Source organism: Cetorhinus maximus, chromosome 26 (assembly GCF_964194155.1).
Source record: "Cetorhinus maximus chromosome 26, sCetMax3.hap1.1, whole genome shotgun sequence".
In the NCBI taxonomy this organism is placed as follows: domain Eukaryota; kingdom Metazoa; phylum Chordata; class Chondrichthyes; order Lamniformes; family Cetorhinidae; genus Cetorhinus; species Cetorhinus maximus.
Genome location: NC_135904.1, coordinates 31,486,767 through 31,503,484, shown reverse-complemented (window position 1 = coordinate 31,503,484; position 16,718 = coordinate 31,486,767). Strand labels below are relative to the sequence as shown.

Sequence of the window (16,718 nt, the reverse complement as noted above, 5' to 3'; positions counted from 1 at the left end):
CACTCATATAATATCAAGAAACAGCTGGAGGCACTGGATATTGCGAAGGCAATGGACCTGACAACATCCTGGCAATAGTACTGAAGACTTGTGCTCCAAAACTAGCCATGTCCTTAGCCAAGCTGTTCCAGTACAGTTAGAACATAGGCATCCACCTGACAATGTGGAAAATTGCTCAGGAATGTCCAGCTCGCAAAAAGCAGGACAAATCCAATCCAGCTAATTATTGCTCCACCAGCCTCCTCTTGATCATCAGCAAAGTGATGGAAGCTATCATCAACAGTGTTATGAAGTGGCACTTACACAGCAATAACTGATGCTCAGTTTGGGTTCTGCCAAGGCCACTGAGTTCCTGACCTCATTACAACCTTGGTCCAAACACAGACAAAAGTGCTGGATGCAAGAGAGGACTGCCCTTGACGTTAAAGTAGCATTTGACCACATGTGGCATCAAGGTGCCCAAGCAAAATTGAAGTCAATTGGAATCAGTGGGATAACTCTCCACTGGTTGGTGTTATATCTAGCTGAAAGGAAGATTGGTGTGGTTGCTGTAGGCCAATCATCTCAATCCCAGGACATTGCTGCAGGAATTTCTCAGGGCAGTGTTCTGAGCCCAACCATCTTCAGCTGCTCCATCAGTGACCTTCGCTCCATCATTAGGTCAGAAGTGGGGATATTTACTAACGGTTGCAACATGTTCAGTGCCATTTACAACTCCTCAGATACTGAAACACTGCATTCCATATGCAGCAAGACCTGGACAACAGTCAGGCTTGTGGCAAGTAAGAATCATGTTGCACAAGTGCCAGGCAATGACTTCCACCAACAACAGAGAATCTAACATTCCCCCAACACATTCAATGACATTACCATCACTGAATCCTCCACCATCAACATCCTGGGAGTTACTATTGACCAGAAACTGAACTTGACTGGCCACATAAATAGTGTGGCTACAAGAACAGGTCAGTATGTGTACTATATAAAGATGCACTGCAGCAACTCACAAATGCTCCTTCGATTACACCTTCTAAACCAATGACCTCCACCACCTAGAATGACAAGGGCAGCAGACACATGGGAATACCACCACCTGCAATTTCCTCTCCAAGCCGCACTCCATCCTGACTTGAAACTATATCGCCATTCCTTCACAGTTGCTTGATCAAAATCCTGGAATTTCCTTCCAACAGTAATGTAAGTATACCTACACCACATGGACTGCTGTTGTTCAAGAATGTAGCTTACCACCACCTTCTCATGGGCAATTAGGGATGGGCAATAAATGCTGGCCTAGCCAGCGATGCCCACAACCCATGAATGGATTAAAAAAACCCATGAAAGAATTTAAAAAAACCTTCCTGATGCATTAGCAAATGTGATTACAGCATTTTATTTATAAGGGCAAAGTAAAACATTATACTATCAACAAAATGATCTGATACAGCAAAATCTGTGGGAAAGCTACTTATACACAGTTGAATTCAACCCAATATTGATCATTTATTTATTTTACCATTTCCATTGACTTCCTAATATTTATGAATATCATGTACAGTTTGTGAAGATTACACAGTGAAATTGCTTTTCTATTTAATTTAACGACATGAGCATAGAAAACACAGTTGTTATTGACATTTAACACATTTCTCTATGCTCTTAATATAAGCCTTGCCCCATTAATTTAAATGGGGTAATTCCTCTATGAAGTGATGATCAACTAATACAACAAAATAGGTAACTGCTAGGTTGCACTCTGTACCACCAAGTGACAGCATTGCAGACCATTTAAGCACACTGCAGATATTTGTTTTATCCTTGCTCCTGAACGCAATCAAAAAAACATGTGTCAATAAGTAAACCTTATTTCCTTTTCATTTAACAGGCGGCATCACTGTCCACACATGCCAACAGGATTCTATGACAAGACTCTGCAGCCTTGTCTGCTGACTGAATACCATGAAAAATACCCTTCATATGGAGATATCAAACCCCGGGATAACTTTAAACCAAAACCTGAAATTCTGTCTAAACGTGGCAAAATGGAAGGAACCTCAACATTTAGGTAAATGTCTTAAGACAAAGGATATCTGTAAGGCATGCATCAATAGGACAAAGCAATTGTTTAGTCAATCATATTAAATGCACAAATTATATTGATTCTGCTTATCTATACTCCTATAATTATGGTAGTTCATGCTTTATCCCTTGCACTGTGACATTCATTCACAATTAATATTATTGAGCCTTTTCTTTAAATATAAGGCAAAATATTTCTCTAGAGAATTTACTTGGCGATACTTAAACATAACTTTATAAAACTTTTTGGGCATTCATAGAATCCAAAACACAATTTTGTGATTTTGTCAGTCTAAATGTAATTCGGATTTGAATTTAGAAGAGAGCAAAATTAATTTCTGCTAAATTATTTGCAAATTTAGATGTAGACCCTTATTTTTCTCAGTTTGGTAGTATTGACAGTATAAATTAATTTATAACAGGTGAAATGCCTCTAGAGTACAAGCAGGCTTCATCCATGTTTAATGCTGCTCTGAATATTTATACCTCTCTCAAAATGGATAGGTAAACTTTGACAAAAAACTGTGAGAGACACATTTATTAAAGCCTCATTAAAAGTCATTAATGATGAACTTGTGCAGCATTCTGCAACTACGCAGTCAACTCAAAGTATTTTAGGTTAGCTATGTCACCGGATTTTCATCTGGTGATGGGTCGGGAATGACAAAAACTTGGGGCAGAATTTGCACCCGACCCGATTGGGTGTAAAATAGCGTGCGATGACCTCTGGCAAACATCCCGACATCATGGCGCACTGACGCGATATTTCAGTCGACAGGTGCGCGCGCGGGTCAGCCGCGTGCCCATGGACAATTAAGAGGCCTATTAAGGACATTAATCAATGAACTAAATGTTATTTTTTTGCTGCCTGTCCAACCTTACAGTTGGCGGGTAGACAAATCGGGCAGGCAACCTTTGCATGTTTGAGGAAACCTCATCCAAGGACGGGATGAGGTTTCCAACACTAATTTAAAAATAAATAAAAATATTTTGACAGAATTTTTACTATGTCTTTGTTCATGTGAGTCCTATGTGAGGACATTTTTTTTCACATTTTCAAGACCTTTATTCTTGATTTTAAAATACTCCAGCTCCCTGCCTTCAGGGAGCTTTCAGTGCGAGCTCCACCGCACGTGCGCAGACATTTGCGCTCACTCTCCTCCCGCCCCACCACAGCAGTGTTGAGCTTCGAAGAGCGCTTTTCACGCTGGCTGGGCATTAATTGGCCAGCCAGCGTGAAATCATGGGTCTGGGGCCGATCGCGAGCAGCGGGCCATTTCCCGGCCGCTCCCTGGCCCGCCCGCCACGCCCGCCCGACAACCCGAAACTCCTGCGCCTAGAATTCGTTGCGCTAATTTCAAATTTGCAACGCCTTCAAAGTGCTGTGCTATTTTTGTGTGGCCTTTTCGCGGGTCAGGTAGGCCTTGGGTCACAACCCCACAGGCACCTCTTCTGAGGCTGGGATCGCCATTGTGAGCCTGACAGGAAATTTGAAGTACCCCCTGCCCACCACCACTATTTCTGTGCTGGTACAGATTTTGGAAAGGCTAAAAAAAAAAACCCCACCTCACTGGAGAGTTTGTGACCACTGGGGGATGCCTGGTGGGGAGTCAGGAACGTTTTGACAGATAAGTGTTAAATGTTTTGACAACTTCAAATGTTATTATTAGATGCTGTATTGTAACTTAGATGTGTTTTTAACTGCGGTGATTCATCACAGGGCTCTGCCATTACATTGACCAGCATTATTTAAGTTTTGATATGCATTCAAAACTATAGAAAACGATGCTTGTGATCTCGAGTGCAATGATCTGAAGCGATTTAAATGCCCAGAGTTCTTTTAAATTAAACAACCTTTCAGAAGCTTTCATTTAGAGACAAAAAGAGCAGCCACCTGTTCTCGGACTGCTTTGATTGACAGGGCATCTGGTGAAACTTAAAAAGAGGCCATCTTTTTCAGTTTAAATAGACTCCATTGTTTATATTTCCAATGGTTTGTTATTACAGCTGAGCCCATTATGAATGTTTGGCTGAGTTTCAAAATTTCAAGAACTGATTATCTCCACTGGGGGGCTATGTTCACATTTTAATTGACAATTTTAAGAGGTTATTAAACGACTTTATGTCTTTGATATGATAAGTGAATAACTGTTTGTTTATTTTCCAACAAATTGACCACCTGATGAAATTTAATGTTTTTTTGAGTTTTTTCAGTTTGATGTGTATTTGAATGACAAGACATCCCGAGGTCTGACCATAATGAATACTGGATGAGTGGCTATGATGGATACATGGGAAGCATGGAGTGGGCAGGTAGTGTATGAGGGGTCTTTGGGTGTGAGGGGGCATGGAGGTGCCATGGGGTGGCCTGAGGATATGAGGGGGAATGGACTGACCATGAGGGGTGGATGGGGGTGTGAGAGGTGAGGCTTAGGGGGCATAAGAATGATGTTGGGAGCTGGGCTGCTGTCTCTGAGAACTGAGATGGGCCTTCTAACCAGCCTGCCTCCACACCCATACTCCTTCCGCACTCCTCCCACACTGCATAGCGGCTTGCAAATCCCGAGCGCTCCATCCCCACTATATTTCTCAAATAAAAAAAATGTGGCGGGAATGGGGTTCAAAATTGGCTCAGGTTTAGGAAGTCGGGAACAGGCCCAACTCACGTTTCCTGAGCCCAAGATGAAAATTTGGGCCATGGTGTCAGATAGCCTAGCTGGTAGCAAGATTTTGAAGTATTATTGAGACAGTGTATTAAGTGAATTGCACCGAGGAGTCCTTTGTCAGAGAGTATGGGTTTGATAGCTATTGCCGGGTATGTATAATGCAGGAAGAAAGGAGGATAGCCAAGCACTTTGGCATGCAAGACATATAGCAGGTAGAGCCCCAGGCAACGGGTCTAATGCAATAGAGATAGCAGAGAAAGCTTCCCTTTAGGTGTACATCTCAGCACCAGAAGAGCTGTGGAGACAATCAGCTGTTTACAATGCATGGCAGGATATCAAAACCTCACCGTTTATGTTGGGGGGTCATTTCAGTCACACATAGGTGACATCTTGGGAATCAGACCATTTGATGTCGATTTCCACTTTTCTTACAATAAAAAAAATCAGACTTAAAAAAATCGTAAGTATACATTGAGTATTTTTGACAAGTGAATGAGGAAAGGAATTAAAAATAAGAACAAATAAAATGCTGAGATAAAATTGCAAATCTGAAAAAAACCCTAAATGCTGGAAATATTGTATACAGCAGGCCCATGAGAACATGCAAAAACAAAAGATGGATCCACTTTTATCAGAGTTGGAAACAGATACTTACAGTGCTGAATAAACTCAACCAAAACAGAGGAGAGAGGAGAACAACTGATAGGAGTCAAATCATTAAATCATTTACGTTGACTGTGATCACAAAGCTATTTGATTTAATAGACCGTGAATAGCCTTTCCTTAAAAGCTGGGAAGAGGCTGGAATGAGACCGTGATTATATATAAGGTATCATCCAGTCAAACAGTGAAAAAACTTTATAAAGACAAAGGGTGTTGAAGCAGATAAAAACAGAAGGTTGAAGGAAAGCAATCAGGAAACTAAGAGAGAAAACTCAAGTGTGTGATCACTAAATTAATGTTCAGACAAGAGAGCTGCAGAGTATCAATAAAAATGTTGAAATCCTGTTTGTATTTGTATTTGAGCTTGGTTTGAACAGGGTAGGAGGTCAAATCTAGAAATCAGAATGAGTGTGGGAGGGGAAGTTGAAATTGCAAACCACAGGGAAGTCAGGATCACTGCAGAAAGTGCAGATATCCAGAAAAGTAGTTTCATATTCTGTATTTGGTTTCTCCAGAGGTCACTGCACAAGTAGAACAAATACACAATGTCTGATTAATGGAGCATAGGCTAATTCCTGTCTGGCAAGGATAGAACGCTTAAGACAATGTACAACATTGTGGAATGAAGTGAAAATTACAGGTGCATGTGAAAGAGCTGGAAGGAGGGCAACGACCACCAGTAGGAATGATGATGGAGAGAAAGAAAGCTGACTCGGGCAAACTGCTACTTAACCTCTGACCAAAGCCTGGGAGAGTTGGGTGCATACGGTGCCAAACATTGGTGCCCTGGGGGGGGTGGTCTCAGTATTTCAGTTTCTCATCATCCACTGTTCTGGCACAGCGGATGGTAAATGCCGAGCTGCTCAAGTCCGAGAGGGAAACTTGAAACAGCTGCAACAAATGTTTTGCAATTTGTAATTTTATTTTGAGGTGCAATTCATTAGTAATAAGTCCACCGAGTTTTAGAGGTTTTTTACAAAACTAAATTAAACATTTATTAATAGTAGAAGAGACTTTAAGCATCTATAGAGGCCTACAAATTACTACTATAATAACTCCTTACTCCCCTAATTAATTTGACTCCCAGTTATACATCCATTAAGGTAACAGTAAAAACAAATAAATTTTAAAAACCCAGGCAAAGCACACAATACCCTAGATAGTGACATTCATAGTGAGTTTTCTTAGCTTTGGTTCGGTAGACAGCAGCTTGAGGCATAGAAGCCGAAGGCTTTTCACATTTGTTAGATCGTAGAATGCCTTCCTCTTTACGCATAACCTCATCTCGTTTATACATGTTTCTCCCTTCTTAATGTAAATTCCATTGTTCCAATATGTCTTTACAACTTTCCTTTTTCCATAATATAAATCTTCCATAGTACTCATATTATCAGTAACCTTTGAAAAAAATAAACACACTGTTTGATTTAGATGGCTAGGTGTAATATCTCATCATCTCTTTGATATTCAAACTACTCTGGCTTATCTAAAAATGCAAATATTCCTCACACCTCACATTCTAAAACTTCACCTGTTTACATATTTAACATTTCAAACCTAGCTTCCCTTCTGATCACTTAAAAGCTCCAGATTAGCTGTCTCTAATGCAATTAAATCCCTTACACGCACGCATGCACACAGAAACTAATCCAAACCGCACTATTAACCTCCCTTTACATTAAATCACAATAATATTATGAAAATTATGACATTTTCATGACACCCCCCCCTCCTTACTGGAAAATGAACCACCATAATTTCAAAAAAAGGCTTCATTTTCTTAACCCATTGTACATTACCTCCGATAAACTTATCTACATACTCACACCATTATATTACCACATGCATGTATTAACATAATATATATACATATCTTTCGTATCAACAGAAATCATTCCAGCCTGGTGTCCAGGCTTTTAAATGTCCAATTTTCCCTTTTCAGCTTCAAACTCTTGACAATGCATCTGCAATTAGATTTTTTCATCCAGCCACATCTATAGATTAAATGGTTACAGTAACAGACTCCATTTGAATAGCCTTGCACTTCTGTCTCAAAATTTGTCCAGAAACTTTAAAGGATTGTGATTGTATAAACAATTGTTTTTGATGAATTGTTTGCAACATAAATCTCTAAATGCTGCAATGCTAACACCAGACCCAGAGTTTCCTTTTCGAACATTGAACATCTTCTCTGTTGTACATTCAACATCCCTGTTGGTTTCTCAATTCTAGTATCACTTTCTTGTAACAATACGGCCCCAATGCCTGTATCGCTTGCGGCAACAGCCAATTTGAATTGCTTGGCATAATTGGGTACTGCCAAAACTGATGTCAAAACAGTCAAAACAGTTTTCAAACTGTCAAATGCCTTCTGACACTCCTGTGTCCACTGAAACTGCTTATTCTTTTTTAATAGTTCAGTCAATGGAGCAACCATACTGTTAAAATTTGGTACAAATTTCCGGCAAAATCACTCATGCCCCAAAATCTCAAAACTTTTAATTTTGTTGTAGGCATGGGGAAATCCATGATAACCTGACTTTCACATCCCTGGGAGCCACCTTCCCATGACCAATGGTATGGACTAGATATGTAACTTGCGCTTTTGCAGATTCACTTTTAGCCACATTCATCACCAAATTAGCTCCTTATAGTTGATTAAATAATTCTTCCAGATATTGTAAATACTCCTCCCATGTTTAACTGAAAACTATCAAGTCATCAAGATAAACAGCACAATTGATCAATCTTGCAATTACTTTATCAGTCTTGAAATGTTACAGGTGCATTTTTCATACCAAATGGCATGACTTTAAACTGATATAGCCCATCTGGTGTCACAAAAGCCAATACCTTCTTTGCTTTCTCTGATAATGATACTTGCCAATATCCTCTCAGCAAGTCGATCTTTGTGAAACATTTTGATTGTCCCATTTTCTCAATACAATCTTCCAACCGTGGTATAGGGCATGAATCCACTTTTGCCACCACATTCACCTTTCAACACACAGTCTTTGTGTTCCATCCAGTTTCAGTACCAGCACAATAAGGGAACTATAGTTACTGCAACTGGACTCAATTATATCATTTTGAAGCATGAATTAAATTTTGTTCTGTACTTGTGATAACTTTGCTGGATTTAATCTATAAGGATGTTGCCTCATGAAAGATGAAACCTCTACACACACATCATGTATAGCTAAATTTGTCCTCCCCAGCTTATTCCCACAAATAGCTTTGTGTGACTGCAATAGCTTCTTCAAATCACTTTGACACATGTCAATATTATATTTAAATTTACAAGTACCCCCTCATTATCCAATTTGATTACAGGAAAATCAATTTCAGAATCCTTCATTTCTACCTCTATCTCCTTTTCTACCACTATTAATATCTCTTTTTGGTCCTCTTCCCTGTCAAAGTAGTTTTTAAGCATATCTACATGACATACCCTCTGCTTCTTTCTTCTGTCTGGAGTATTTCGTAAATAATTTACTTCACTCAGTTTCTTTTCAATCCTGTAAGGCCCACTAAACCTTGCCTTTAATGAGTCACCCAGTACCGGTAACAGAACTAGCACTTTTTCCCAGCAACAAAACCACGAGCTGTAGCTTTCCTGTCTGCCTTCACTTTCATCACTTGCTGTGCTTTCTTGAAATGTTCCCTAGCTAACTCACATGCTCTGTCCAATCTTTCTCTGAAGCTTGATACATAATCCAGGAAAGTAGTTTCTGAATGCTGACCCACCAATTTCTCATGAATCAATTTCAGTGGTCCCCTTACCTCATAACCATAAAATAGTTCAAAAGGACTAAAACCAGTCGATGCATTAGGAGCAATCCTAATAGCAAATAACAAGAATGAAATTCTTTTTCTCAATCCTGTGGATAGTTCTGACTATATGCTCTCATCATAGTTTTTAAAGTTTGATGCCATCTTTCCAAAGCCCCTTTTGAGTCAGGATGATAAGCTGTTCACTTAAATTGTTTTATCCTCAAACAGTTCATTACTTTCTTAAACAGGTGTGACATGACATTTGAACCATGATCTGATTCTATTTCTTTAGGTAAACCATATCTTGTAAAAAAAAACTTTGTCAACTCCTCCACAGTTCTTTTTGTTGTAATATTTCTCAAAGGTATCACTTCAGGAAACCTTGTAGACACATCCATTATTGTCAGTAAATATTGATTCCCACTTTTAGTCTTAGGGAGGGGTCCTACACAATCAATCATAACCTAGTAAAAAGTTCTTCAAATGCTGGAATTGGAACTAAAGGTGCTGGCTTAATCACTGCATGTGGTTTCCCTATCACGTGACATGTGTGAGATGTTTGATTACATCTCTATGCAATCCAGGTCAATAAAAATGTTGTTGTATTTTTGCATGTGTCCTAATTCCTAAATATATCCCCATTGGAATTTCATGAGCTATTCTCAGAATCTCACTTCTATATATAAATGGCATGACAATCTTCCCTCCAGCTTTCATTTTCTGAAACATGATAAGGCCACCATTTTCTCATTAAATCATTACCCTTAAGGTAATAACATTCTGGAATATATTCTGCCTCTGTTTCTGAGTAAGCTGTCTGATATAACTGCCTTATTTGCATATTCGTTTTCTGTAACTCTACTAACTGCCTTGAGCTAAATACCTCAGATGAATTATCCTCTATCCTTTCTTACTGAACAATGTTATCAAACAAAAGTGTCAATTAATTGGGCTTCCACACCTTCTCCCTGCCTTTTAACTTCCTGTTCTCCTTGTTCCAACCTGTGATCTTGTTATCACACAATCTGGAAACAATCCAGGATGCTCTCTCTGTAAAACTCTCTGTTGAAGTCACTTCTCCAAGCTGCTCAACTACCATGGGCATCACTCACATCTGTGACCCAGCATCTGTGCCTAAAATAAATTGAACCCCTGCAATGGGCAATTTTTCCACTACTCCAACAATCACCTCACCTGTTTTCCACTTACTCTTTAAATTTACCTTCCACAATGGAATAGGTTTAGCATCTCCATGAACCCCACTTATTATCACCTGTTCCTGCAATACTCCCTCTGAACAACAAATATCGCTTTCCCACAACATTAAGCATTGACTAGCCCCTGTGTCTCTTAAAATTTTAACATCTTTACCTACTCCATCCTGTATACATGGAAAGACTTTCCCTTCACAAAATCTTTAAACATTTCTGCAACCTGCTCCTCAGAACTCTCTGGGGTAAATTGTGGACACATTCCCACTTCTTTACCTATCGCTGACTCTTCCTGTTTTTCCTATACACAAACCACTGATTTTTCTGGTGCCTGAACCTCAGGACCCACAGTATTTTTACTTCCAGGACTTTTCTGAACCCCAACAATCCCAATAGATTTTCCCTTTAATCGCCAATGTACTGATTTCGTGTGTCCAACTTTATTACAATGAAAACTACATTTTCAAGTGTCATTTCTACCCTCAGCACCTTCCTTTTTATCCTGAAAAAAAACTTCCCAGGAATTTCCACCTACACCTTCTCTTCCCTGCCTACCCACCTTCCTTTCACTTTCCCACTTTTTATCTTTCTCTGATTTAAAAGGGTGACAAAAAAAAGGTTTAGCTCTATGGACCAACTTATAATCATCAGCTATCCCTGCTGCTTGTTTTATTGTTTCAACCCTTTGTTCCTCCACATGAGTTCTCACTACCGAAGGAATTGAATCTTTAAATTCTTCCAAAAGAATTACTTCTCTAAGAGCTGCATATGTCATCTCTATCTTTAATGCCCATAGCCACCGGTTAAAATTACTTTGTTTTACTCTCTCAAACTCAATATATGTTTGCCCTGAGGTTGTTTTCTCATATTCCTAAATGTCTGCCTTTATACCTCAGGAACCAATTTGCATGCACTCAAAGTAGCCTTTTTTTTTTACTACATCATAGTTCACTGACATTTCTTCTGACAGTAAAGCATAAACCTTATGTGTTCTACCCACCACCCTAAGATTGTAACAACAATGTCCAATATTCCTGTGGCCATTTCATCTGTTTAGCTATTTGCTCAAATGAAATAAAGAATGCTCCAGCATCTCTTTCTTCAAACTTTCTAAGAGCTTGTCTAAGTTTTAAATATCTCCCCATTGGGGTTCTCATCTGGAAATAACTCCTTTCACACCTTCAGGTGTCTCTTTGTTAACTGCCAACATTTTAAGCTAGAATCCTCCCTTTTTCTCTTTCCTCCTTTTCTACCTCGCCATTTCTAATTCCCTTTCCTGTTTCCTTTCTCTCTCCTGCCTTTCTGCCTGTCCCCTTTGGAATGCCCTTTCTCTTTGCTTTTCTTTTTCTGCTGCCTCTAGTTCCAATTTTAATTTGAGCCCATTCCAATGACCCACCCCTTGGAAAATGTGGTCCCTCAGGTATTCCTTCCAATTGAAAGTGCTGTGCTATACTTTTAATTATGTCTGATTTTTTTACCACTGCAGGTAATCCTAATTGTAATTTACCAGCCAGTTCCATTAACTTAGCTTTATTTGCCAACAAAAGTTGTAACTTCAACTCGCAGATAAGTCATAGCAGCTGTCAAAGCCATATTGTAGTCTCACCACTTAAAAAAATAAATACCTCTCACCAACTCCTGAATTCAACGTGCTTCTCATACTCATAATCTTAAGATCCATCAACTCCAAATCAATCAAGGGATTTCAAATATATCCTGCAAAGAGCCCCCAATTTTGCTATGACACAGCGGATGGTAAATGCTGAGCTGCTCAAATCCCAGATGGAAACTTGAAACAGCTGCCACAAATGTTTTGCAATTTGCAATTTTATTTTGAGATGTGTACCTTGAATTCAGTAATAATAAGTTCACTGAGTCTTAGAGGTTTTTTACAAAACTAAATTAAACATTTATTAATAGTAGAAAAGATTTTAAGCACCTATATAGGTCTACAAATTACTACTATAATAATTCCTAACTCCCCTAATTAATCTGACTCCCAGTTACACATCCATTAAGGCAACAGTAAAAACAAATAGATTTAAACAAACCCAGGCAAAGCAACACAATACCCATGACAGTGATATTCGCAGTGAGTTTTCTTAGCTTTGGTTCTGTGGAAAGCAGCTTTGGGCATAGTGGCTGGAGGCTTTTCACATTTGTTAGATCTTTAAATTCCTTCCTCCTTATACATAACCTCATCTCCTTTATACATGTTTCTCCCTTTTTAACGTAAATTCCATTGTTCCAATATGTCTTTACAACTTTTCTTTCTCCATAATATAAATCTTCCATAGTACTCATATTATCAGTAACCTTTGAGAAAAATAAACTCACTGTTTGACTTAGCTTCATATGGCTAGGTGTAACATCTCATCATCTCTTTGAAATTCAAACTATTCTGGTTTATCTAAACATGCAAATATTCCTCACACCTCACATTCTAAAACTTCAGCCATGTTTACATATTTAGCATTTCAAACCTAGCTTCCCTTCTGATCGCTCAAAAGCTCCAGACTAGCTTTCTCTAATGCAATTAAATCCCTCACACACACATACTCACAGAGAAACTAATCTAAACCCCATTATTAACCTACCTTTACAATAAATCACAATAATATTATGCAAATTATTACATTTTCATGACATCCTTGCTGAGCAGCCAGAGCTGCAGACCTGAAAGACTGGCTTTTAAAAAATGGATTTGTCAGGCTGAGAGTTCTGATATTATTTTACCAGTCTGTCAGTGTCAGGTCAATTTCATTAGTTGCCGCTGTTGTTTCCGACCTTAGGGCAGCTTCGCGATTCCAATTTTTTTTTTAAAGCCCTGCAGGAAACCACGAACCTGCCCAAAGGTGGGGAAGGAAGTCAGGAAAATTATAGTCACCAGAGAAGTGGTACTGAGTAAATTGTTGGAGCTGCGGCTGACAAGAGCCTGGTTCGTGATGGACTTCATCCTAGGGTCTTAAAAAAAGTGTCTAGTGAGATAGTTAATGCATTGGTTTTAATTTTCCAAAACTTTCTAGATTCGGGGAAGATCCCATTAGATGGTTAAGCTAACTTGCCTGTAGTTTCCTGCTTTCTGTCTCCGTCCCTTTTTGAATAATGGAGTTACATTTGCTTTCTCCCAATCTAATGGGATTTTCCCTGAATCTAGTGAGTTTTGGAAAATTAAAACCAATGCATCAACCAGCTCACTAGGCACTTATTTTAAGACCCTAAGATGAAGTCCATCAGGACCCGGGCTCTTGTCAGCCCGTAGCTCCAACAATTTACTCAGTACCACTCCTCTGGTGACTATAATTTTCCTGACTTCCTTTCCCACTTCCATTTCCTGGTTTATAGCTGATTCTGGGATGTTACTTGTATCGTCTATAGTGAAAACTGATGCAACATACATGTCCGATTCATCTGCCATCTCCTTGTTTCCCATTATCAATTCTCTGGACTCACTTTCTATAGGACCAACACTCGCATCGTTAACTCTTTTAAAAAAAATATTTATAAAAACTCTTACCATCTATTTTTATATTTTTGGCTAGCTTTCTGTCATATTTTAGTTTTTCCCTCCTTATTAGTCTTTTAGTCATTCTTTGCTGTTCTTTATATTCTGTCCAATCCTCTGACTTGCTGCCTGTCTTTGCTTAATTATATGCTTTTTCTTTAAGTTTGATACTGTCTTTAACCTTTCCAGTTAACCACGGATGGTGTGTCAATCCCTTGGACTTTTTGGTACTGCTGTGAATAGAGTCTGTCTCATTGTACTGAACTCAGTCTTATCAAAATCTAGGATCTCAGTAGCTGTTTCGCATTTCTCCCTTTCAAAAGGGACATTAAATTCAATCATAATGGACCAGAACTTCCATGGATTGGCAATCACAGTCAGATTGCCACGCACTCCTTTTTACTTGCCTTCGTTTGGAGCTGCACACTTCTCGCCTGGATTTCCATCTGGACTTGGTGAGAAAAGTGCAGTGCAGCAGCTCCGGGCTCCTTCCATTGCAGGCCACAGCACCGGGGGAAGTGAAGCACAAGCTGCCGTAAACCAGGACAGTTTAAAGTTCTCTTATTTTGAGACAGTGACCCGAGTTCTAGATTCTCCAACAGAGGAAACATCCTTTCCACATTCACCCTGTCAAGTCCCCACAGGATCTTATATTTTTCAATAAAGTCGCCTCTTCCTCTTCTAAATTCCAGTGGATATAAGCCTAGCCTATCCAGCCTTTCCTCATAAGATAACCTGCCCATTCCAGGTATTAATCTAGTAAACTTTCTCTGAACTGATATTTCCTTAAATAAGGAGATTAGTATGGTACACAGTACTCCAGATATGGTCTCACCAATGCCCTGTATAACTGAAGCATAACCTCCCTACTTTTGCATTCAATTCCCCTTGCAATAAAAGATAACATTCTATTAGCCTTCCTATTTACTTGCTGTATCTGCATACTAGCCTTTTATGATTCTTGCATTAGGACACCCAGATCCCTCTGCATCTCAGGCCTCTGCAATCTCTCACCATTTAGATAATATGCCTCTTTTTTTATTCATCCTGCCAAAATGGACATCCTCACATTTTCTTATATTATGCACCATTTGCCAGATCTTTGCCCACTCACCGAACCTGTCTATATCCTTTTGTAGCCTCCTTACACCCTCTTCACAACTTACTTTCCTATATATCTTTGTGTCATCAGCAAATTTAGCAACCATACCATCAGTCCCTTCATCCAAGTCATTTATATAAATTGTAAAGAGTTGAGGCCCCAGCACTGATCCCTGTGGCACACCACTCATCACATCCTGTCAACCAGAAAATGAGCCATTTATCCCTACTCTCTGTTTCCTGTTAGCTAGCCAATCTTCTATCCATGCCAAAATACTACCCCCTACACCATGAGCTTTTATTTTCCACAATAACCTTTGATGAGGCGCCTTATCAAGTGTCTACTGAAAATCTAAGTACATTACATCTACCAGTTCTCCTTTGTCCGCAGCACCTGTTACTTCTTCAAAGAACTCCAATAAATTGGTTAAACATGATTTCCCTTTCATAAAGCCATGTTGATGCTGCCTGATTACCTTGAATTTATCTAAGTGCCCTTTTATAATGTCTTTAATAATAGCTTCTAACATATTCCCTATGACAGATATTAAGCTAACTGGTCTGTAGTTTCCTGCTTTCCATCTCCCTCCCTTTTTATATAAAGGAGTTACATTACTTATTTTCCAAACTAATGGAACCTTCCCCGAATCTAATTAATTTTGGGAAACTAAAACCAACGCATCAACTATCTCACTTCCCACTTCTTTTAAGATCCTAGGATGAAATCCATCAGTACCTGGGGACTTGTCAACCTGCAGTTCCAACAACTTGTTAAGTACCCCTTCCCTGGTGCTTGTAACCTTCTTGAGTTCCTTCCACCCAATTCATGATTTACAGTTATTTCTGGGATGTTACTTGTATCTTCCATAGTGAAAACTGATGCAAAATACCGATTCAATTCATTCTTACCTTCCATTAGTAATTCCCCTAGACCTACTTTCTATAGGACCAATGCTCACTTTGTTAACTCTTTTCTTTTTAAAATATCTATAGAAACTCTTACTGTCTGTCTTTATATTTCTAGTGAGTTTTACTTTGCACTCTAATTTTTCCCTCCTTTACAATCTTAGCCATTCAAAACACAAACAGATCAGCCATTATCTTATTGAATGGTAGAGCAGGCTGGAGGGGCCAAATGGCCTACTTCTGCTCCCATTTAGTATATTCGTATCTTTCATTTTTTTAGTTAACCACAGATGGGGGATCCTCCCTTGGAATTTTTCTTTCTTGTTGGAATGTATCTATTCTGTGTATTCTGAAATATCCCCTTAAATGTCTGCCACTAGATCTCTACTGACCAATTCCTTAACCTAAAATGCCAGTTCACTTTTGCTGGCACTGCTTTTATGTCCTCGTAATTGCCATTATTTAAGTTTAAAGTACTAGTGTTAGGCCCAGTCTTCTCTCCCTCAAACTGAATGTAAAATTTCAATCATATTATTATCACTGCTCCCTAGGGATGCCTTCACCATGAGGACATTAATTAACCCTATCTCAGTACCAGGTTCAGTGTAGCCTGCCCCCTAGTTTCCCCCAGAACCTGCTGATCTAAGGTGAGAATTTTCCCCCAGTCGAGGGTGTTGTGCGGGGCAGGCGCGGACCTGATCGGCGCCCCCAATCAGGCCAATTAAGGCCTGCCCAGCGTGATGCGCACCCAGAAGTGCTGTGTGCTCCCTGTGCAGGCGTGGAGGGTTCCCTGAGTTGGGAGTGCGCTCTTTC

General features: G+C 39.4%; 1 protein-coding gene across 1 annotated transcript in view; it reads left to right on the top strand.

Moving 5' to 3' along the window:
• Positions 1–744: 744 nt before the first annotated feature.
• The window catches only part of saxo2 (stabilizer of axonemal microtubules 2), a 36,247-nt gene continuing 20,273 nt past the window's right edge, over positions 745–16,718 (top strand). The window contains exons 1-2 of the mRNA XM_078529914.1: positions 745–782; positions 1,886–2,065. Coding sequence (XP_078386040.1) covers positions 745–782; positions 1,886–2,065 — 218 coding nt within the window. The remainder of the gene's footprint in view (positions 783–1,885; positions 2,066–16,718) is intronic.